At 40.0% G+C, this 24,932-nt stretch overlaps 1 protein-coding gene across 1 annotated transcript; it reads left to right on the plus strand.

Moving 5' to 3' along the window:
- Positions 1-1,715: 1,715 nt before the first annotated feature.
- On the plus strand, positions 1,716-24,422 carry LOC139729848 (tRNA (uracil-5-)-methyltransferase homolog A-like; the record flags this gene model as incomplete). The annotated part of the gene is made up of 13 exons (XM_071640772.1): positions 1,716-1,852; positions 4,103-4,252; positions 7,850-7,898; positions 8,268-8,331; positions 9,171-9,206; positions 11,469-11,686; positions 14,007-14,104; positions 14,741-14,850; positions 16,489-16,610; positions 20,560-20,635; positions 22,590-22,709; positions 23,434-23,530; positions 24,194-24,422. Coding segments are annotated over 13 exons (1,506 nt in total), but the record flags the coding sequence as incomplete, so codon positions are not given.
- Positions 24,423-24,932: the final 510 nt, after the last annotated feature.

Genomic DNA, 24,932 nt, shown 5'->3' on the forward strand with positions numbered 1-24,932 from the left:
ACGATGCAATGACAATTTGCGGGCAACCACTTTCAGATGATGTGGTGCTTTAAAAATGTTTTCTGTTGTTGTTGTTGTTGTTATGCCTCCGCCTCGAAGTGGTGCCGGAGGCATTATGTTTTCGGGTTGTCCGTTCGTCCGTACGTCCGTACTTACGTCCGTACGTCTGTACGTACGTCTGTACGTACGTCCGTACGTACGTCCGTCTGTCCGCTTTTGTTTACACGATAACTTGAGTAATATTAACTGGAATTTTACCAAACTTAGTCCAAGTATGAAGTATGATGGGGCAATTATTTGATTAGAATTTGGGAGGAATCGGCTAAAGGTCAAAGGTCAAGGTCAAATCATGAAATTGTATCCGTTTACGCGATAACTCAAGACTGGAAGGAGCAAATTTCATCAAACTTTGTTGGAGGATGATGTATGATGGAACAATTACTTGATAAGTTTTTCAGTGAAATCGGACGGAGGTCAAAGGTCAAAGATCAAGGTCAAATCCTAAAATATATCTGTTTACGTGATAACTCAAAACTGGATGAAGCAGCTTTCACCAAACTTGGTCCAAGGATGATGTATGATGGGACAATTAGTTGAGTAGATTTTCGTGACATTGGCAAGAGGTCAAAGGTCAAAAGGTCAAGGTCAAATGCTACAAATGTTGCAATTTCCCCCATATCTATGCAATGCCTGAAGGTGTTTTCTTGAAACTTGGTGTGGACATGTACTACTGCGTAAAGATTCTCCAGAGAGAGTTTCATGTCATAAGGTCAAAGGTCAAAAGGTCAAAGGTTAAATGTAGGTGAAAATGTTGCAATATCACTTTTCTTGCAAGTGGTTCAATGTATCTTCGTGGAACTTGGTACATACGCATGTATTGTCTGGCAGGGATTATCTAGGGAACTTAGGGGTCATGGGTCAATAGTCAGGGGGTCAAAGGTCAAGGTCAACTCCTCAGAATTTTACTATTTCCCTCATATACTAGTATATGCAATGCTTGCATAATTAGTTTCAAAACTTAATACATGCATTACCTAATGAAGATTCTCTGGGAAATTTCCAGCCAGAAGGTCAAAGGTTAAGGGTCAAAGGCCAGGTTTCAATCCCCCCCCCCCAAAAAAAAAAAAAAAAAAAAAAATCTATTGTGTACCATCATCACACTCTCTTCATACCTTGGAAATTGCTCAATGCATAAACTTCCCCAAAATTCCCCAAATATGTGTACCTGCACTCTTAGAAAATTATAGCAAACCCAGTTCAAGACATTTCTGACAAACCTGTCATTTCAATATTTTGCCAGTTATGTGAAACTGTCATGGATCACATATTGTGAAGACATTGTACTATACACCTATTGGGAGAATCATGCATTATGGCGGAGGCATCAGTCGCCATAGCGACATTTCTAGTTGTTGTTGTTGTTGTTGTTGTTGTTGTTGTTGTTATGTAGAAACTTTTGCAAATTTCACACTCAGCTAAATGACCAGGAAGATATTGACAAGTGAAAAATTTTATAGGAATTGAATTCTATACGAAAGTGCTCTCATTTAGAATTATGAACAAATACAGTTCTCTTTAATTTGACCAACAAAAATATGAATGGTATGAAAGTTTCCCCTTTAGAATTAACTGCTGGGAAGAACTGCACCTGTATAACCAGTTTGCTCTCGCGTGCTGAGAATCTTATGTTGGGTGTATGCCTGGTTAAATGACAGAATGCCAGGCCACTCGAAGATCCCATGCTGGCCTCCAAGAGAAAACTGGGAGACGGGGACGGGGACGGGCGTGGCAAGAAGGCCAGACGGGAGGACGGGCAACCAGCGGAGGATGCAGACTTGACTGTGGAGGAGAGGTGAGTTGGTGGTGATGATAATTGTGGCAGTGTTTACCTAACTCAAGAGAGAGAATCACGTTTCAAAATCATATTTCGAATGGCATTTACGAACGTGGTTTGAAACGCAGTTCTCGGGGTGCTGCATTTATCTAAACATCATAATTGCAGTTCAGGTGTTGTCACTGCGCCGTTTGACCTGGGAAGTAGAGGTCAGCTGAGTCGCACACTTTTTTGTAACTGTAATAGCATTGTGTTTATCTACTCACAGAAAAACAATTGTGGTCTCAAACGCATTTCAAATCGGCGTTTCTAAATACATTTGAAATCATGGATATGTTTATCTATTCCCTGAAAATGCCTCAAACATTCTTAGGATCATGATTCTGCCTCAGAAAATTTGTAGATTAATGCACCCAGGCCCCGTTTTATCAAAAGATATAATCGATTATAGATTTCCATACCACACAGGCTGCCATAGACTTATGATAGAAATCAACCATGTAATCAATAATCACTCCTCATGAAACGGGTGATTGTGATAATGATTACGGTGTTTGTAATAATGGTGAGGGTGGTGGTAGTGGTGATTATGACAGCAGTGATTAAAGACCTGGGCCCTGTCTTATAAAACTTGTGATAGAAATCAATCAATCACAAATCTCTGGAAAGCTGCAATCAATCGCAACCTGTGATTGATTGATTGCAGTTCTCCGTCTTAATTTCAATCATAACTTTTTTATTTATAAGAATGATTTCCATTCAGTTGTAAAGTTGTGATTGATTTGAATCAATCACAAGTCTTTATAAGACGGGGCCCTGACTGCTTGGGAAACCTGGGTGGTTCCATCGAATTGATCTTCATTCGCCGCCCACCGGGGTACATTAAAAAACCACAAATAGTGCCAGTCAGTTACTTGTCGGCGAATATTTGTATTGAAGCATACGCTCATATCAGTAATGGTCAACTCCAGTCAAGACTCTTTGGTTGTGTGTATACTTAGACAGAGATCAGTGATAAAGCTACAGACCATTAATTACAAGGATTCCTGAATACAATGTATATGTGACCGTGCACCACAAAACGAACATAAAGTCGCACACACTGATTTTGCGAGAGGACTGAAAATAAGTGACATGGGTCAACCTAGCCGATCTTGACTTTTTCATATTTTCTGAAAGAGCATGTCTTCTTTTACATTAGGCTAAAATTTGGTATCATAAAACATGGGAGGGGGGGTTTCAGCAGTTTATTTCGAACACTTTTGGTAGAACAGTGTGATTAGGTGTGTCTTTAGAGTCCCGTTTTCATTTCTGAAAAACCTTGTACACACTCTTCACTTTCAACTCTAATAACTTTTGAACAGATAGTGCTACTGCTTTGAAAGTTGGCATTTATTATGGACAGAATGTGTTAATGAGGCATGCTTAATTTCAGTTTAATCTGATAATCCCTTCATTGTTGTTACTCTGGTGATTTACTTCCTGCTTTTTGTCCCATTCATCGCACAGCCAGCACGGTCTGGTAAAGATGAAGCGCTTGAATAGACACTACTTTAGAACCTCTTTTCTCAGTTCACACTTTTCCTGAGTTTGTGCCTTCTTTCCAATATTTAGATAGGTTAGGAGAGTCCATTTGATATGAGTTAAACATCATTTTAGAGCTTAAAGTCTGCTCTTTCAGAATATGGTCGTAACAAAAAATTCATATCTGGCGACTTTTTGTTTGTTTTGTGGTGCAGGGTCACAAATATCCCAGCCAGGCCAGCCTTCACACTCCATTGTGTTCCCACACTACCAGGTCTTTAAAAAAAAAAAAAAAAATGATTAAGAAGATCATGATACTGGTAACAATTACAGTGAAGATGATAATGGTGATTATGACGACAACTACAATCAATGACTGTCATGATGATGGCGATGATGGTTTTGATAAGAGTGATAACATGGTAGTACCGTAGGTACATCATGTACAATGGTGATAATGATAATGGTGAAGGGAACAGTGGCAGTCAAGACAAGGATAATTTAATGACATGGATTTGGGTGATGTTGTGGATGGCAAATTAATAGAGCTGAAATAATAAAGGAAGATATGATGTGATACCCTTCCATATCATAGTCGGACAACAAAGGCGGGATAATCCAGACCCCTTTACCCCACTCCCCCCCCCCCCCCATTTCAATAACAAAAGAGGCTTGCGTTAGCAATGTCTTTACAAAATATTGAAAGCTGCTGTCATCGTTACTTCAATTTTCTGCCACATCCAGGCTGAACTTTGCCGTGACGCCTCTCTGGAAGATGGCGTACGACGAGCAGCTGGAACTGAAGCAGAAAAACAAGAGGGAGCTCCTGCGCAAGTTCACCTACTCGCTGGAACATTCCATTCCCGATCAGAGGGACTGGATCAGGGAGCAAAAGTGAGGCAGAGTCCCTCTCTGTACATACAGGCCATGTGCCAGTAGACCACCTCCCCCTCATGTTTTGATTTTATTTGTACCAGTACCATTCGGACAGAGGTTTTGGTTAAAGGGATGGTACAGGTTTAGTTGAGATGGGTCTTTAGGTTTCGAACTTTTTTGATGAGTCTTTTTTGGGGATAATGAGAAACATCTTATGCACTATGAAAGAGCATGATAATTCTAAGAGGAATTCAAAGTTTTTTCGATGAAAGTTGGTTTTGAAATGGCTGAGATATCCAAAATGAAGCAATCTTAAAAGGATGGGCCTCACCTTAAATTGGGATCACCTTGTTTGACTTTGTATTGGTTATCTCAGCCATTTCAAAACCAGTTTCAAAACTGATTTTCATAAACTTTGAATTCCTCTTGGATTTGTATGCTATTTGATATTTCATAAAGCGTATCTAAGTATCTCGCAAAAAGTTAAATCATCCCTTTAAGCCTTGAGATTTATTTATTTCTGTATGTTATTTGTTGTTTTTTTAACACAGAGTATAAGCCATAACACTTGTTCATTGAAATATTTAAAGTTTACACCAACCTTCAAAATGAAAGTAACCATTGGCGCTGGTTCACCGATACACTATATTAAAACTATGCATATATGTGATTGGTACAGGCCGTTAGATTGATGTGCTAATCTGTTCTTCAAGTTTAGTGCATACCTACCAGCTATGAAACTAAAGGTGTGACCAGACAGCCACCAAATTTTAACCCAGTTATTTCCTGACATAGCAAGAACTAATGCATGCAAGCTTACTTCTTAATCATTGAGTAGCTACATTCACTGTGAACAGGTTCATGGACAAGCTTACTGCTAGGTCCTCAGGAAAAAATATCAATGAATATGAAATATTTACAAACTCAAAATAGTGTGTAACCTCTGCTTACACCAGTGCTGTAGCATTACTTCATGATCATTGCCAACTCAATCTGTTATACAAATAATGAATGTTCATGAGTGCAATGGACAGAATATTTCATGAGGTGAAAGATGAAATGATCCATTCAATGAGGCGCAGCCGAGTTGAATGGATCAAACATTTCATCTTTCACCGAATGAAATATTCTGTCCATCGCACGGATGAAAAATATTTATTATTTGTGTTATATAACGCCTACAATAAATCCTTGTCATTTGGTATTTTATTTGTCCCCGCCGAACGAGTTCGAGCAGGGGACTATGAAACGGGCTCCGTACGTGTGTGTGTCCGTCCGTGCGTCCGTGCGTCCGTGCGTCCGTGCGTCCGTGTGTCCGTCCGTGTGTGCGTCCGTGTGTGATCAAAATGTTCAAAATGCTACTCCTTCGCCATTTCTAACCCGATTTTGATTCTGTTTGCTTTATATGATAGCACTACATGGGAGCTTTGAAACTTCTATACAGAATTTCAATTGTGACCTTTGACCTTGACCTTTGACCTATATTGTACATTTTGCTTCAAAATGCTACTCCTTCGCCATTTCTAACCCGATTTTGATTCCGTTTGCTTTATATGATGGCACTAGGTGAGGGCTTCAAAACTTCTACACAGAATTTTGACCTTTGACTTCTTTGACCTTTGACCTTGATTTTTGACCTATATTGTACATTGCCTACAAAATGCTACTCCTTCGCCATTTCTAACCCGATTTTGATTCTGTTTGCTTTATGTGATGGCACTAGGTGAGGGCTTCAAAACTTCTACACAGAATTTTGACCTTTTACTTCTTTGACCTTTGACCTTGATTTTTGACCTATATTGTACATTGCCTACAAAATGCTACTCCTTCGCCATTTCTAACCCGATTTTGATTCCGTTTGCTTTATGTGATGGCACTAGGTGAGGGCTTCAAAACTTCTACACAGAATTTTGACCTTTGACTTCTTTGACCTTTGACCTTGATTTTTGACCTATATTGTACATTTTGCTACAAAATGCTACTCCTTTGCCATTTGTAACCCGATTTCAATTCCGTTTGCTTTAAGTGATGGCACTAGGTGAGGGCTTCAAAACTTCTACACAGAATTTTGACCTTTGACTTCTTTGACCTTTGACCTTGATTTTTGACCTATATTGTACATTGCCTACAAAATGCTACTCCTTCGCCATTTCTAACCCGATTTCGATTCCGTTTGCTTTATGTGATGGCACTAGGTGAGGGCTTCAAAACTTCTACACAGAATTTGACCTTTGACTTCTTTGACCTTTGACCTTGATTTTTTACCTATATTGTACATTTTGCTACAAAATGCTACTCCTTTGCCATTTGTAACCCGATTTCAATTCCGTTTGCTTTAAGTGATGGCACTAGGTGAGGGCTTCAAAACTTCTACACAGAATTTTGACCTTTGACTTCTTTGACCTTTGACCTTGATTTTTTTACCTATATTGTACATTGGCTACAAAATGCTACTCCTTCGCCATTTCTAACCCGATTTCGATTCCGTTTGCTTTATGTGATGGCACTAGGTGAGGGCTTCAAAACTTCTACATAGAATTTTGACCTTTGACCTTTGACCTTCATCTTTTTACCTGTATTGTACATTTTGCTACTAAATGCTACTTCCGGCGGGGACATATATTACGCACCGCGTAATTTCTACTTTTCCTTGTTAATCTAGAAACAAAGAGAAAATCTGAGATCGCGAGAGTGCTCACTGAGCGCTTTACGCTAGCGCGCTGTCGCATACACACACTGCAAACACAAGCTTCTAAATCGTATGGATCCAAAATTGCACGGTAAATGGAACCACAATTGCACGGATGATGACGTCATAGTGAAATGGGCCGAATGATCAATGTCAAACAACCAATCAAATGACAAGGATCTCTTCAGGCGTTATATAAAAACAAATAATGAATGTTTATGAGTGCAGTGGACAGAATATCTCATGAGGTGAAAAATGAAATGATCCAGTCAACTCAGCTGCGCCTCATTGAATGGATCAATAATTTCATCTTTTATCGAATGAAATAGCCCATTGCACGAATGAAAAACATTTATTATTTGTTTTATATAATATAATACCTAAAGTAAATCCTTGTCATTTGATGTTTTATGAATTTAGAAACAAGAGAGAATGTGCAGGATCTGAGATTGAGAGAGTGCTCACTGAGCACTTAACACTAGCACGCTGTCACATACACACTGCAAACACAAGCGTTTTACTTGCGTAGTGTGCCGGGCTCTCCACGTGCATGCATTGGAGCAAATCATGTGGATCCAAGAGTGCACAGTAAAAGGAGCCACAACTGCACGAATGATGAGGTAATAGTAAAATGGGATGAATGATCAATAGCAAACAACCAATCAAATGACAAGGATCTATCTAGGTGTTACATCATTACTATATCATTATCTTGCCATTGCTGACCAACACAGTATTATTTCATGGCTGTTGCCAACCTGTGTGGCAGTGTCATTACGTATGTGACCACTACTACTGATTAAAAGACTATTCTACTACTACCACTACTACTGATTAAAAGACCACTATTACTGATTAAAAGACCACTACTACTGATTAAAAGACTATTCACCATTTTTTGCTTTTTCTCCCTTTACTTCCCCCAGAAAGAAGAACGAAGGTTTATGCTGCTTATTAGAGAGAGTGCGACCATCGGTATGTTATTTGGAACCAAAAAAATTGTATATTTTATATTTTATTTATTTTTCTGCTCTGATTGTTGACAAGTTATGTATCTTTTTTTTTACTATGTACATGTACTTTTTTTAAAGATTTTATACTTCAGTTTTGAAGAAGAAACAAATTTGCAAATCAGAAGGGAACTTGTGAAGGGATGACATTATTACCCATTTTACACATATTATGGTAGCAGTTAATATCAATCGTTGTAAATATGTGAAATTATAGTAAAAAACTTCCTTTAATACAGAGGTATTTTAGGTCGGAATTTGAAGAAAACTTTCCCATTTGATTGATTTTGCTCCACTTGAAGGTATTTTTTCATCTTTAATTTCTTACATACAGCCCGTAACCACTGGGTATCGTAACAAGTGTGAGTTTTCCATAGGGACCAGTCCAGGAGGAGAAGGTAAGCATTACCTTGTTTTGTCTGTTTTTTAGTTGTTTAAAAAAAGGTTAACTCTGTGTACGGCACAATGTAAACCCCTTGTGTGCACATTATTCTGATACTGGGTTTTTTTCAAAGCCTTGTAACTTTTGATAGATTCAAGTGTTTATGCTAGAAATGCAGTCCAGCAATGTTGTAGGGAAAGTTGCTAGCTGTGCTGTGATGTAAATTTTATGACAAAACTGTGGCTACGACGCTTTCGATCGCATTTTGTGATTTGTTGATGGGTTTGTGCATTTGTGCAAAGTTTGCGAAGTTGGTAAGCCATTAACTAATTGGGATGTGTAAGTGTGGCACATAATTTGTTAACCAAGGTAAAACCCTTTCTTTTGATGCCGTATATATAGAAAAAAAAAAAATGCCTTTAGAGATGGTTTTGGGCATTATGTAATCATATGTGGAGTAGCCCCTCTGTTGATGTGGCAACTATTTTACAAAGAGAAGAGAAATGACAAAATTTTCACTTTTGGTTTCTTTTTTTCCCATGTACTGTTTTTGATTGGTAAGTGTGTGTATTTAACCTTACCCTGTTGAGAACGAGTCCTGAGTATACTCACGCAAGTGCCCATGGGAAATGCGTATGGTAGCAAAGTCAGCCTGTCCTCAACGGGTTAAAGTGCATCAACAGTATTGAAACAAAAGAGGGAGCGTACCATTAGCTTCAAAATCACTAATCATTTTGAACAAACCCCGTATTTCACTTGGAAAAAAAAAAGAGGATAAGAATTCATTAAACTTTTATATAACTGTAAATTATGAAAGAGGTCGTAGACTTACTGTATTTGCACTCTTCTTTGCAGAAAAAACGGTTGGGTTTCGACTTGGTCTATATAAAGGTAAGCCTGTGCTAAGTCTTCCCAGTACATGTACATTGTATTGCAAATACCCAGCAGCTTTCTGGTAAAGTGTAGCTGTATTAAAGTGCAATCATATTCCTGTTCATGTTTGCAGGCTCAGGGCAAGGTATATCATACAGCACCTTGCCTTCCTTGCCCCTCAGAGGAAAAAAAATGCATGTGAATATGAGTGATGTGATATGTACGTATGCACAGTCATAACACTATAGTTTCACCAACTTCATCTCTGGAGTATAAACTCGGAACCTGCAAATTAATGGACAATCATTGGATTCAGAAACAAGGGAGAGTCCTGAATACAGGCTAACTGGGTCTTAGCAAGTTACTGTGAATCAACACACAAGTGCAATAAGTAGATATGTAATGCACAATATGACCTTCTTTTTCTCCATCTACCCACACCCAGAAACCGTGCGTAGTTTGCTATTATAAAAAGGTCTGTCAAAGGTACAGTGGTTTTTTTCTTGTCTTTAACAAGACAAAAATAGCATGTGCAAGGAGAGCATTATTTTAAGTCTTTTAGTTGAATATTTTATGCAACAGTATGAGCCACTGTATGGCTTCCAATTAATACTAAACTTGTTTGTGCACACTGAAATCCCAACTGCCACAACCTTTTGTGTTACTTGTCCAAATGTTCACAGAATTGTTTTCGTCAAGTGAGTCAAATTTTGCACTGAGGTGTTTTTATTGCAACTGATTGACAAATTATCCTTCATTGACGTAATAGGCACTGATTATTCACTGTTTAAGTAGAAGCCTTGACTAAAGATGATGAGCATGATTTATATTAGATTGGATTCAAACCAGTGCAGGTTCTAATCTGTATGTATTTAGCAGGTAATTTGAAGTTATAAGCAGTCCCCTCTGCATGACATGAGGATTTTGAACCAGTACTGGCTGTTGAGCGGAAGCTCGGTAGTCTAGATACACTGCCTGTCTGGTAATCAGGAGATCATTGACTGTGATTGCTGAGTATATTTGCCCTTTATTTTTTTATACCCCCGCCAAACGAAGTTTGAAGGGGGTATATAGGAATCAGCGGACAGTCGGACGGTCGGGCGGGCGGTCGGGCGGGCGGTCGGGCGGTCGGTCGGGCGGTCGGGCGGTCGGTCCGTTGCAAATCTTGCGTCGCAAACTACTTCCTCAGTTTTCAACCAATTCCCATAAAACTTGGCACAGATGTGTGCCTTGGGTTGTAGATGTGCAAGACGTATTTTTTGACAGTACCCAAAAGTACGTTGCCATGGTAACGGCATATTATGGGCAAAAATGGGTACAAATCTTGCGTCGCGAACTCCTCCCACAGTTTTTGATCAATTTTTATGAAATTAGGTACAGATGTTCATCTGAATATGTTAATGTGCAAGACACATATTTCCGCAGTGGCAAAAAGTGCGTTGCCATGGTAACGGCATGTTATTGGTAAAATATAGGGCAAAATGCTTCATGGCAAAACTGCTTCATCAGTGTTCTTCCAATTCTCATGGAATTCATATTGAATGTTTGTCTTAGGATATAGGTCAGCATGACACATTTCTTGACAGTGACAAAAAGTATGTTGCCATGGTAACAGCTCACATATTATGAGCCAAAATGATGGAAAATTTTGTGTTGCAAACTACTTCCTCAGTTTTTGCCCAATTTCCATGAAACTTGGTACAGATGTGTACCTTTGGTTGTAGATGTGCAAGACGCATTTTTCGACAGTACCCGAAAGTACGTTGCCATGGTAACGGCATATTAATGGCAGAAGATCAAGGAAAGATCTTGCGGATTTAACTACTTCCATAGTTTTTTGACCAAAGCTTATGAAATGTTGTTTGGCGGGGGAATAACCAGTCGCTGTAGCGACATTTCTAGTTTAATCATGGCTTCTACTTCTTAAACACTGAATAATACGTGCTTATCTATGCGAATGAAGGGCAGTTTGTCAATCAGTTGCTAGGAGTTGTTTTATACTTTTCATCCTCCACTAGAGCAGTGGGGGGAGGAGTGCACTGGGTGCATTCCCCCTTTATCTTTTTGTTAAAACAAAAGAAATAAAATGAAAAGATGGGGGAGGGGTGCGTGCGCCCCCCTTTAATTTTTGTAAAGGTGCCCCCTCTCTACAGAATTCCTGGATCCGCCCCTGCTACAGTAATATGTCATCGTCAATTCGCATGTTATTGATGGCTTCCTGTTTACTACGCTGGTTAGCTTCTCTTCCAATAATGCCACAAATTTCACACATTCTTCCAGGGGGTCAAATATCCGTGGTCAACCCTTCGTCTTGCCTCAACGTCCCTGAGAGGTCAAAGGCCGTTGTTCAGGCCTTCCAGACCTACATACGGCAGTCCGACCTCGCGGCCTATGACCCCGTGACCCACAAGGGTCACTGGCGCATGCTGACCGTGAGGACGACCCAGGGGGCGGGTCTCATGGTCATGGTGACATTTCACAGGCAGTCTCTCTCAGAGGTAATACAGTGGAAACTCGATGTAACGAGATGGTCGGGACCGAGTCATTTTCCTCGTTATAGCCGATATCTCGTTATATCAGTAGGCATAAAAGAAGGCATAAAGTAAAGACATTAATTTGCACATGTGGGACTACCCATCATATTTCAGTCAGTACTGATAACTTGATATTGTGTGTGAGGGAATTACTCACCTTTATGAGTAAGAAGATGTTTTTCGCCAAGGAAATCCAATATCAAGAATGTACGTGTTTCTTATTAATTGTAGATGTTTGAATTTGTAAATTTATATAGCTTGCGATTGTATCAAGATCGTCTGTGGATTGGTATGTGGTTATCGTATGGGTGTGTGTTATGTGGAAAGCTTGAATATGGTCTGCATAATGCTGTGTGTGTATGTGACACATTCTGTACATTATGACTGCGTGTGTGTGAAGACGGGGAATTCCCTAAGTAGAAGGCCAATCACAGCATCAGATTGCCTCACACCTGCTAAACGTCATGATGACGTCATGTATACATATGGCCGTCCCACCACATTTTCTGCATGTATCAGTGTGCGTGCACACACACACTTCACACATACAACATGCAGTGCTAGCTGGAGTGCACTGAAGAAAATGATTATGTGTGTACAAGACAGTTTTGGGCGCATCAAGCTTTACAATCTCGGAAGATGATAGCACAGGCGAAGTAAAGCATTACCGAAGGCATTTTGCTTTACCTCGCTATAGCAGGTTTGATTTACTATGTTTTTCTGTTTGGAAGTCACAAAATTTCTCTCGTTATAGCAGTTATTTCATTATAGCCGATCTCGCTATAAGAATAGCATTTTACATAGACTTGTGTGGAAGGAAATTTGGGACCGTGAAAATTTCCTCGTTATAACCGATATCTCGTTATAGCAGTGTTCGTTATACCGAGTTTCCCCTGTAGTAAAAATTATGCCCTTCCATCATCTGCTGCTACTCATCAATATATCCTTATCCTTACCTCTCTCAGAGGTAATAGTAAAAAATTATGCCCTTCCATCATCTGCTGCTACTCATCAATATATCCTTATCCTTACCTCTCTCAGAGGTAATAGTAAAAATTATGCCCTTCCATCATCTGCTGCTACTCATCAATATATCCTTATCCTTATCTCTCTCAGAGGTAATAGTAAAAAATTATGCCCTTCCATCATCTGCTGCTACTCATCAATATATCCTTATTCTTACCTCTCTCAGAGGTAAGAGTAAAAAATTATGCCCTTCCATCATCTGCTACAGTACTATTCATCAATATATCCTTATTCTTACCTCTCTCAGAGGTAATAGTAAAAAATTATGCCCTTCCATCATCTGCTGCTACTCATCAATATATCCTCATCATGTCATGAAGACTTGAAGTTACATGGTAATAGGAAAAGAAGCAAACATGGGCACAATGTTTTGCCATTTGCTGTTATGATTTCCCAAAACTGTAGGTGATATTGAGGTCGTACTTTCATTCTCGATGTGTTTGACTCAAGATGTACATTTATGTTAACCTATTCCTGATAAGATTCTGAAGCTCCAGCAGAATTTGGACTCAGTAGGTTCTTACTGCCAATGGGTTACGGTATACACAAAATTTTGTGAGCCAATGATATTCTCGAATTTCACAACACACACAAAATTATTAACTTTGATCTCAACATGAATGTGACGTGCGTGCAGTTCTCCATTCATTACTGTAGTACTCCACGATCGCAAAAACGGCTGTAGTACACTACTCATCATCTTGTAATTAAATGTCCTCCAACGCCTGTGGCTGCGTTTATCAATTTTCCCATGTTCAAACGGCTTTCAAAAGCCGTTTCCAAAGCCCTTTCCAAAGCCCTTTCCAAAGCCCTTTAGAAACGGCTTCCACAATAGTTGCGTTTATCAACTCTTCGCGAACACGATAACTGGCCTGTCACTGCACAGCTGCATTGCGCAATTCGACCCGAGGAGAAGAGGTCATATAAGATATGCATTGTTCGTAACTGCAGTACAATACTACAAAGCCGTTTCAAAACAGCTTTGTGTTTATCAACTCCAAAAGGCTTTTACAAACAGGTTTCTGAAAACATGTTTCGGAAACCTGTTTGGAAAGCCACAAATTTGCGGCTTTCGAAAAGGCTTTCCGAAAGGGAAAGGGCTTTCAAAACAGCTTTGCATTTATCAACTCGTAAAAATTCCTTGAAAGCTGTTTGGAAAACCTGTTTCTGCCGAGAAAAAGAGTTGATAAATGCACCCAAAGTCACATTGATATGAATTGTTTCATTGTAACAAGAGACAACATCGTGTCTTTGACAGGAGGAAGTGGAGAAGGAGAAGGGAGGACTTGCGGCCTTCTTCCGTGATGGCGATGGCAGAGCCTGTGGTGTCACATCGCTGCACATCCATGTCCAGTGGTACAGATCTCTGCATTTTTCTCAATCTCCAGCTCAGAACGTAAAGGGCGTTACTTTAGAAAAAGATAAGAACAAAAAAAGTCCAGAATGTTAACTCTTTGGCCCAAATTCACAAAAGTGGTACAATTGAAACCATGGTTCAAACCATGGACAAATACCGTAGTTTTTTATGGGGCGCCAAGTGTCGCATGGCCTATTTTGTTACGAAATTAGTCATTTCATCAATGATGATTTCGTGGACGTAATGTTTACATTTCATAAGTTCATTTCGTTGACAAAATCAACAAAATGATTAGGCCATGCGACACTTGGCGCCCCATACAAAACTGCAGTCTTTGTCCATGGTTTAAACCATGGTTTCAATTGTACCACCTTCATGAATTCGGGCCTTATTATATGTGCAAAATTCGCATGCCTGACTCAGTCAATGGCATGCCAAGTACGCATATTTTGCTAAAATGCACACCCACCCAAACAGATGGAAAAAATTGCCAAATGCCACAGTACAGTGAAAGCTTCAATCACGATTTTATTCCTTTCACAAGTATAACTTGCATTGTGTGATGAATTACCCCTCCCCCCCCCCCCCCTTTTCAGCTGAAATTGTTGTCACATTCTCTTGCTCCTTTTATGCAGGCAGGGTGACAAGAACGTGATTCACTTTGAAAACATCTTGGGCGAGAAACACATCACAGAAGATCTCCTTGGCCTCAAGTTCCGCGTATCACCTCAGGCTTTCTTCCAAGGTAGGTGGATGCAAAAATATTTGTGATTTTTTTTTTTTTTAGAGTGAATGTCACCATGGAATAATCCTTGCAAACCTTTGATACTTCTTTTAGTCAAGAGAGGGGGAAATAGGAAAGTTACAGAGGCAAGGGTAGTGAACACACAAACATCTCAATTTGTTGTTTGCGTTGTTTGGCCTTTGCAGCATCCGCCCAATGCCCATAATTATTTGTCTCTTTTCTCATATCGTATGGACACATGCTTCCTAGCATACACAGGTTGCAAAACCGAGTTCTCTGAACTACTTCATGTTGTTTGATAATTGGACTAGGCAGAGGAATGAGATATTGCCAGCTATGTGGACATTTTGGGGGAAAGCAAAGGACAAATGTGACCGTGCACCTCAAAAAGAACATAAAGTCGCACACACTGATTTTGCGTGAGGACTGAAAATAAGTGAAATGGGTCAACCTAGACGAACTTGACTTTTTCATATTTTCTGAAAGAACGGGTCTTCCTATACATTATGCTAAAATTTGGTATCATAAAACGGGCAGGAAATGTGTTTTTTTAGCAGTTTATCTCGAACATTTTTGGTAGAATAGTGTGATTAGGTTTGTCTTTAGAATCCCTTTTTCATTTCTGAAAAACCTTGTCCACACTCTTCACTTTCAACTCTAATAACTTTTGAAAGGATAGTGCTACTGCTTTTAAAGTTGGCAGTAATTATGGACAGAATGTGTTAATGAGGCATGCTTAATTTCAGTTTAATTTGATAATCCCTTCATTGTTGTTACTCTGGTGGTTTACTTCCTGTTTTTTGTCCCATTCATCTCACAGCCAGCACGTTTTGGTAAAGATTAAGCGCTTGAATAGACACTGTGCTTCAGAGCCTCTTTTCTCAGTTCATACTTTTCCTGAGTTTGTGCTTTCTTTGCAATATTTAGATAGGTTAGGAGAGTCCATTTGATTTGAGTTATACATCATTTTAAAGCTTAAAGTCTGCTCTTTCAGAATATGGTCTTAACTAGAAATTCATGTCTGGCGACTTTTTGTATGTTTTGAGGTGCAGGGTCACAAATGATGAAAGCAGTGTATGGAGCAGAGTAAGGACATACAGTAGACTTGTGTGTAGGCAAGCATGATTGAAGTGTATTAAAAGACACTGAAGCTTGGTGTATGATTGTGCATAGCTTGCTGTAGGTGCTTGTTTGGTACTACATGTACTGCCATAAATGGCTACCAAGAAAAAGGCAAGTTGAACGTTTGCATTGTGCTCAAAGTAGGTTGATATGCCCTTATGAAAAAACAGATGGTGACTTTTGCCATCAAAATCGTACACAATGTTCCAAAATTAGGGTTTGAAATGCTACTTATTGTATATCATGGAGGTAATTAGTCTATGGACTTAGTATTAGGGCTTATGACCTCTTTTAATTGATCAAGTCCGCTTGACTTACATGTAGTATCAAAGCTTATGACCTCTTTGAATTGATCAAGTCCGCTTTTTCAAATTTTTCACTATTGAGGTTATGAAAGTTGTCTTGAAATTTGTACAGACACTTTGAAAACTGTGAACAGTTTTCAAATGTTTGTTTCAAAAGTTTCCCTTGTCCTTTGGATGCATTTGAATATCTTGCCCTGGTTTCTATTTGAAGTCAACACCCTTGGAGCAGAGATCCTCTACACACTTATCGCAGACTGGGCCCAAGTGGATGGGAACACCACTCTGCTTGACATCTGCTGCGGCACAGGGACAATCGGAATTTCTCTTGCAAAGGTGACGAAACAAGCAAACAACAAACAAAATATGATTTTTTGGTTTTTTTTTTAAAACAAAAACAAACTTATTAATTTATGAGGATGTTGACCTGCAGCCATCAGCCCAGAATCAATCGCTTGTATCACACACGTTTGGTAAATTTGGTTTCTGATCTGAGCATTACTTACCTGCTGCCCTTGCCGTTCATTTTATCACCAATGTCCATCCAAAAAAAACTCCATGTCGTGATGGAATTATGTTATAGACTTTGTCTGGCCTGAAAGTCGACTTCAAGAATGTACACTGTAGAGAATGTAAGGTGTTCAGATGATGTATAGAGCTCTTTCCCACTCCTCCAACAACATTCGTAGTTTTATTTTCACTGTTTACTCAAATTGGCACTCAAAAACATCCCTCTGATTCTCAAGGTAGCCCACTCGATATACAAAAACTGACTTACACATTCGTGGAACTACTGCAATGCTGCCAAAGTTGTGTCCCGAGGTGTTCATGTAATCTTACGTGCGAGAGTGCATCACCAACCTACACGTGGTGAGGAACCCACGCTAAATCTCTCTCCTTTCCACAAACTCTGGCGATGTAGCACGATGTCATCAGTTTGCGTACTGTATAAGCTGTTATTTTCGCAAGGATTTAAGTTTCGCGAATTTCGCGAATCACAGTTGGACCGCGAATCTAACAACACGCAAAAATGTCACCATATGCTAAGGTAGTAGTGCTCTTATGAAGGCCTCTGTGTCAATTCGCGAAAACAACATCTCGCGAAAACGTCTGTGACCTCCTCATTCGCAAAAATATCTGTACGCAAAAATAGCAGCGTATACAGTGTATTTCGTCGGGGCAAAGGCTTCATTGCCAGTATTAGGATTATCCATATACTTTTACTGACAGGTTTTCAGAAATAGTGTAGTGTTAAGTCTTGGTGAAGTGTAGTTATTTCATATGATGTGATATGGACTGTGTACGCCCCAAATTTTTAAAAAGTTACCTGAATTAATACCATTTGAAGATACAGTGTTACCACACTGACATGCCTGTGCCAAACACAACTGTAATATGTTGTTGGGTTTTGTGTTTACTTATAAAACAGGTATCACTTGATTTTGATTTCAATCTATCGATCTGGTGTACTTGAATGTCATTTGTGTGTTTTAGTGTGTGTGTCCCCTTTACAATCCTGACAATCAGATCTATTTCTTGAGCTGGTGTTTTGTAAAGGATGTTAATTGAGACCATTCCTTAAAATAATAAAAGTGGATACTTTGTAATGATGGGGATGGATTACATACTATGAATATCCAGTGAATTTATTCTGACCCCCCAAAAAGAGTAACCATTAATATTCTTGGTAATAACAGGGTGTATTCTTGAGTGACACTGGGTTGGTTTTTTTTTCTTTCTTTTTTAAAACTTGAGATGTATTAAACTGTAAGATTTAATACATGATATAGGGAGATATTGTTTTTCAACCATGCAAAATTTGTTGATGGTTGCAAAAGGGATATACAACCTTTTAGCCTTCACCTTCCTCAATCTGTTTGAAGATTTGCGTCTGGTAATAGGAGTAACCTTAAATATGAATCGAATTGAATTAAAACTTGTATGGTAGCTTTGCCATTGCGAATGAGGCAACGTATGTATGTTATGTATGGCAAGATTAGAAGCCATGGAATTGTTTTGAACAGCAAATTTAGTCACAGACAGTGAGAATCCCTGTATACCATTGCACTTGAGGAAGCAGCCATATCTGAAACGGGGGGCAAGGACCATTTGTGTCTCGCTAAAAAGCTGAAAATCATCCTCGTCCTTAGGGTCAGCAAACCTATTTTTTTCCAGCATCTATTTTTTTTATAGTCTTTCTCAAGACTGTGTGCTTGTGCTCTGGTGGAATCATTTTTATGCCGCTGCCCCACTTTGCAATAATTTTTGCAATTCTGATAGTTCGCAAGTTGAGACTTTAGAGACGATTTCACGGGTGACTGAATTTGTGACTGAGAACCACAGTGGCAGAATGAGATACTGTAAAAGTGGAAATTTTCGCGGTGTTGAAATTTTCGCGCATTTCGCGCAACCAGAAATTAGCGCGAAAATAAAAGCACAAGAATATTTTTGGTTGCCATATGTTCCTGTGCATGATGTCTTGATTCAGCGGATTTAAAAACACGCGAGACTCTTCTTACCCGGCCAAGCGCGAAAAATTAGTCGCGCGAAAATATCCACTTTTATAGTAGAATGTTTTCCCTCTCAAGCAAAAATTTAGGGATTTTTGGCCTTGATAGCCATTATACATGTACATTACACTGTGCTGTACGTGGCAATATTTTTGTGGATTTCGTGAAAATAGAAACGTTGCAAAATGTGTCACGTATACAGTATGAACTGCTGATTGAGAGGTGAAATGTGTAGAGTTTTTAGAAAATTATGTTCACATTAAAAGGTTGCTGTGAATGCATTTCCTGTTTGGGGATGTTCCTGTTTGTCTTGAATAAACATGTTTTCCTTGAGGATGTGCAAGTATGCACCCTAATACAGAGGGACTACTACCACAAAAAAGCAGGATGGTTTAAATGAAATCCATTAAATCAAAAGGTCAAATCAGAGAAAGTTGAGCAAAGTAGGTCAATTATAAAAGAACGTACATGCAGCATAATGTGAATTATCTGTTGTTTGACATTGTGTTCAATGAAGACTACAGTTTAATATTTTACCCTTGTATTAGATATGTAAGATATTCATTGTATGTATTCATGTAAAATGTAATTGTCCTGTATATTTTGTTGTTGCATAAAATCATCAGTTGTGGGGGGGGGTGGGGGGTTAGAAGCATGCCATTTCATAACTACGTAGTACAAAGGCAGCATTTTCATAGGTCTTGGAGGATTTTGGATTTTATATTTTAACACCATCTTTATTTCTTTTTCATACCATCTTTTTAATACCATCTTTTATTGAACACAGCCATGTTAAACTTGAAACGTTGAACTTAGTATTAACCCACTCCTTGCGGGAATCTGATATACGGTATGCATCATATATTTATGACACATACAGTACATCTTGCAAAGGTTCATTTTATGATAAAGATTCACATCTTTGTCTCGCCTTCCAGTGTGGTTCGGTTGTCAGTCATCATGTGATATCATGTAGGCATCGTATTCACTTTGGCTCGTGATTGGCCTCGGATAGGACATAACATGGAGGTCCCGTGTATGAGAGAGTAACAACTCATGCACGTAAAAGATCCCGCTTCATTCATTCATCGCAAAGAGCAGGGTGTTTAACCCAGTGAAGTGGTCCTACCTCGCATCTGACTGGACCCCATGGAAGACCAGCTTAACGTAGCTGAATATGGGCTATTCAGCCATCTTCTCAGATGGAAAGATGAACAAGCAAACCAAGTTTGGGGCCAACTTCATGCGAAATTGAAGTTACATATCGTGGCTGTGGTGACAAGAAATTGTATCTACAAAATGTCAAATGTTCAGGAGAGCCAAAAAACATAGCGGCCGAAGCACTAAAGTGAATGGGATAGGCATTCCTTTTGACATACTGTGGGAGCTTCATTTGGGGGTAAGACAGTTAGGACTTGGACAGAACATCACTTGACAGATTATTTGACCGTAGATCCCCCCCAAAAAAGGGATTTTCACCCAAATTTAAGGTACAGGGTCTTGTCACCCCAGGGACGATATTTGTATGGCCATCTTGCAACACTTTTGGGACAGCATGATGCCACCGTCAGGCTGCAATCACTGCCGCCAGTAGACTTAGCCAAGGACGTCAAGCTTCGTAGGTCACAGTCTTATCCACTGAACCTCAATGGCTCTTCCATAGAGGAGTGGAGAAGTTCTGCAGTTATTCATACTTTTACATTTCACTTGCCCATTTCACGTCTGAACATGACAAGTCAGAATGTTTCATTTGTCTTTAACCTCATTCATTACAGAAAGTGGAAAAAGTGATTGGTGTGGAGATGAATCAGCAAGCAGTAGACGATGCAAAGGAGAATGCAGCTATTAACGGTAAATTTGTATGGGGTTTTCTGCAAGATATAGCTGAGATGTTATATTCTAAGACCCAGAGATATCATTCCAACACTTTAATCATATTAGAAGTTATCAATGCAAAAATTTGATTGTAATTTTTTTAGGGACATGCAGTACATATAAAACATGTTGAAGCTCATATAGCTAGAGACTGCTTGATGTTGCTTTGTGACTGACACAGGCTGTGATGTTTTTGATGCATTTCCTCTTAACATTTCTCTTTTCATCTGACTGAGATATATATCCCTCAACTTTAATATTCCATCTGAGTGGCCCAATCATGGGCTTGTACTATCATGTTTTTGGGGTTTTTGTCTGATTTCATCTTTGTTTCATTCTGACATCTGTGATCCTTAACAAAATGATGGAATAATCCTTAAAAGCTGATTTTTTTTTTTTAAAGGAAAACAAATCCGGCTGTTTTTGTTGTTTTATATGCAAGCCATGTTCACAAGATACTCTCACTGTCTTTATTGTCCCCGCCGAACGAGTTCGAGCAGGGGACTATGAAACGGGCTCCGTACGTGTGTGTGTCCGTGTGTCCGTCCGTCCGTCCGTGCGTCCGTGTGTCTGTGTGTCCGTCCGTGTGTCCGTCCGTGTGTGATCAAAATCTTCAATTTGCTACTTCTCTGTCATTTATGAGCCAATTTTGATTCTGTTTGCTTTATATGATAGCACTACATGGGAGCTTTGAAACTTCTACACAGAATTTCAGTCGTGACCTTTGACCTTGACCTTTGACCTATATTGTACATTTTGCTACAAGATGCTACTCCTACGCCATTTCTAACCCGATTTCGATTCCGTTTGCTTTATGTGATGGCACTAGGTGAGGGCTTCAAAACTTCTACACAGAATTTTGACCTTTGACTTCTTTGACCTTTGACCTTGATTTTTGACCTGTGTTGTACATTTTGCTACAAAATGCTACTCCTTCGCCATTTCTAACCCGATTTCGATTCCGTTTGCTTTATGTGATGGCACTAGGTGAGGGCTTCAAAACTTCTACACAGAATTTTGACCTTTGACTTCTTTGACCTTTGACCTTGATTTTTTGACCTATATTGTACATTTTGCCACAAAATGCTACTCCTTCGCCATTTCTAACCCGATTTCGATTCCGTTTGCTTTATGTGATGGCACTAGGTGAGGGCTTCAAAACTTCTACACAGAATTTTGACCTTTGACTTCTTTGACCTTGATTTTTGACCTGTATTGTTCATTTTGCTACAAAATGCTACTCCTTAGCCATTTCTAACCCGATTTCACTTCCGTTTGCTTTATGTGATGGCACTTGGTGAGGGCTTCAAAACTTCTACACAGAATTTTGACCTTTGACTTCTTTGACCTTTGACCTTGATTTTTTGACCTATATTGTACATTTTGCTACAAAATGCTACTCCTTCGCCATTTCTAACCCGATTTCGATTCCGTTTGCTTTATGTGATGGCACTAGGTGAGGGCTTCAAAACTTCTACACAGAATTTTGACCTTTGACTTCTTTGACCTTTGACCTTGATTTTTGACCTGTATTGTTCATTTTGCTACAAAATGCTACTCCTTAGCCATTTCTAACCCGATTTCACTTCCGTTTGCTTTATGTGATGGCACTAGGTGAGGGCTTCAAAACTTCTACACAGAATTTTGACCTTTGACTTCTTTGACCTCTGACCTTGATTTTTGACCTACATTGTACATTGGCTACAAAATGCTACTCCTTCGCCATTTCTAACCCGATTTCGATTCTGTTTCCTTTATGTGATGGCACTAGGTGAGGGCTTCAAAACTTCTACACAGAATTTTGACCTTTGACTTCTTTGACCTTTGACTTTGATTTTTTACCTGTATTGTACATTTTGCTACTAAATGCTACTTCCGGCGGGGACATATATTACGCACCGCGTAATTTCTACTTTTCCTTGTTCACAAGGGGTCAGTAACGTGACATTTTATTGTGGCAAAGCAGAGGATCTGCTCCCAGACATCACCACCCAGCTGCATCGGTGCCTGGACGTCGTGGGCATCGTCGACCCACCCAGGGCAGGCCTACGTGAGTTCCACAGATTAACTTTTCCTACCATAAGACATTAATGTTCAAGACGTAGCCAATGGCTGCTCTCAATCAAGTGCTTCTTGCAAAATCCAGTCAGTCAGTCAGTCAACCAGTCACTATTGCGCGTAAAATTCACCTATCCTTCAGTATTGTGGAGAGCTGTGTGGGCATAGCATGCCTTACAAGTTGCTTTTAGACTTGAGTTAGAGGGGTCACAGGGGATTTTGTAGCAACAGGGTCGTCTACCTCACACGTTTTTTCTGTAATAAAGAGAATCAGCTCTGTGTATTATGACGTCGTGTGTGTTACTTGTATACTTCATATCGTCGCTTGAGAATGATAAGGGCGTTAAGTGATCACAAAACCAATAGTGTTCGAGACAACTTAAAGCCCTTCTCATTCTCAACAGACGATATGTCAACTTCTGATATGATATGCTTCCAGACCAATTTGTATCTGAGCACTCTCTGTCACAGTATGGTACAGTATGGTACACTTTTGCAGCACACTGGTAAGTGGTCCACTTTTGGCACTGTACGGTTCACAACAGTATACTTTGGGAGTGTTTTAGTGCTCCTCTGGCACAGGTACGGTATGGTATTGTACGTTTTACGGGCGCACTCAAACGTGCCCAAAGTTCCCCCAGGAGTTGTTTGGTTAAGGAGATTCAGCTCTCTACCTCTACCTGACTATCTTTTTTCTTCTTTTTTTGTTGTTGCAGATCCACGAGTGCTGCAAGCCGTGCGGCGCTGTCCCCATCTCAACAGACTGGTGTACGTGTCATGTGACGCAGGGCAGGCTCTCCAGAACTTCATCAAGTAAGAACAAATTTTCAGATGGCTTTGATAGAAACCGGTATAAGACTATCCAACCTGCCAGCAAAATCCGCCATTCCTGCGGTGTCCCATGCACACACACATATGCAATTGCATGATTATAATATGTCACCGGCTCACTCCTGCCGCAAATGCATTTAGCATATGCATGCACACTTTGGACATCGCAGTAATGGTGGATTCACCACTAGGTTGGATTGGTCTATAGAGAGAGAGCAACAAAAGGTAATGTCACGGTGCTCATGACTTGTGGTAGAAATTTTATTTTTGAGCATTGCTGGAGATTTTCTCCCGTGTCATCAAAGAAACTAATTAAAGCAGCATAACAATATGCAGCAGTCAAATTTGGGAGACTTTTGAGGCCTTTTATAATGAGAACATAGAGTTGCGTGTGTTTAAGAAGCAGGGATATTGATTGCAGCCCTATTCGTAGATGAAGTGATAATGTCTCCTTACCTCACCAATCTTGAAATGTTCATATGATTTTTGTTTTCATGTATACACATATATTTCATTTTATAGAGATTATCTCATGGTACCTTTGGCATTTCTAAGAACTGGATTTTTTTATCATTATCACTTTCTCTGATTGACATGTGTGTGTCTCTTGATGTCATCTCTCTCCTCCCACGTCACTCCTCCTAGCCTCTGTCGACCCGTCTCCAAGAAGATGAAAGGGATGCCCTTCAGGCTGGTCAAGGCCATTCCCGTCGATCTCTTCCCCCACGCCAGCCACTGCGAACTCGTCCTCCTCTTTGAGCGGAATCTCCGTGGCGACGGGGAGGGCCGCGGCGGCGCGCAGCCGGAGCCACCTCCAGCTGCTCCGCCGCCGCCGCCGCCATCGTCATCCTCCGCGTCATCAGAGACGACGTGATTGCCATGACGATAAAGTGCATCCACTGAGATTCTTCCATGTCGCACCCAGCAGCTATCAAAATTCATTGGTTGACATCTCCCCTTCTGTAAAATTGCCGTCATCAGATCCACCAGCTGTTATGCCTTCACCTTTTCCAAATTGTATACTGTATAAGCTGTGATTTGCACAAGGGTTTATTTTTCGCGAATTTCGCGAATTTAACAACACGCGACAATGTCTCCATGCGCTGGGGTAATAGCGCATTTACATTAGTTTCGGCATCGATTCGCAAAAACAACATCTCGCGAAAATGTCTGTGACCTCCTCATTTTCGAAAATATCTCTACTGAAAATAACAGCGTATGCAGTATTTTCTTGAGCCCAGAAACGAGAAGCTATCATGGCCCAGTGGATAACCGCGCATACTATCAATCAAGGGGTCTGCTGCTTGTTATACCCCCGCCAAACGAAGTTTGAAGGGGGTATATAGGAATCAGCGGACGGTCGGGCGGTCGGGCGGTCGGGCGG

This window comes from Diadema antillarum, unplaced genomic scaffold, assembly GCF_040938485.1.
Source record: "Diadema antillarum isolate AM-2024a unplaced genomic scaffold, OU_Dant_1.0 seq00000266_RagTag, whole genome shotgun sequence".
NCBI lineage: Eukaryota > Metazoa > Echinodermata > Echinoidea > Diadematoida > Diadematidae > Diadema > Diadema antillarum.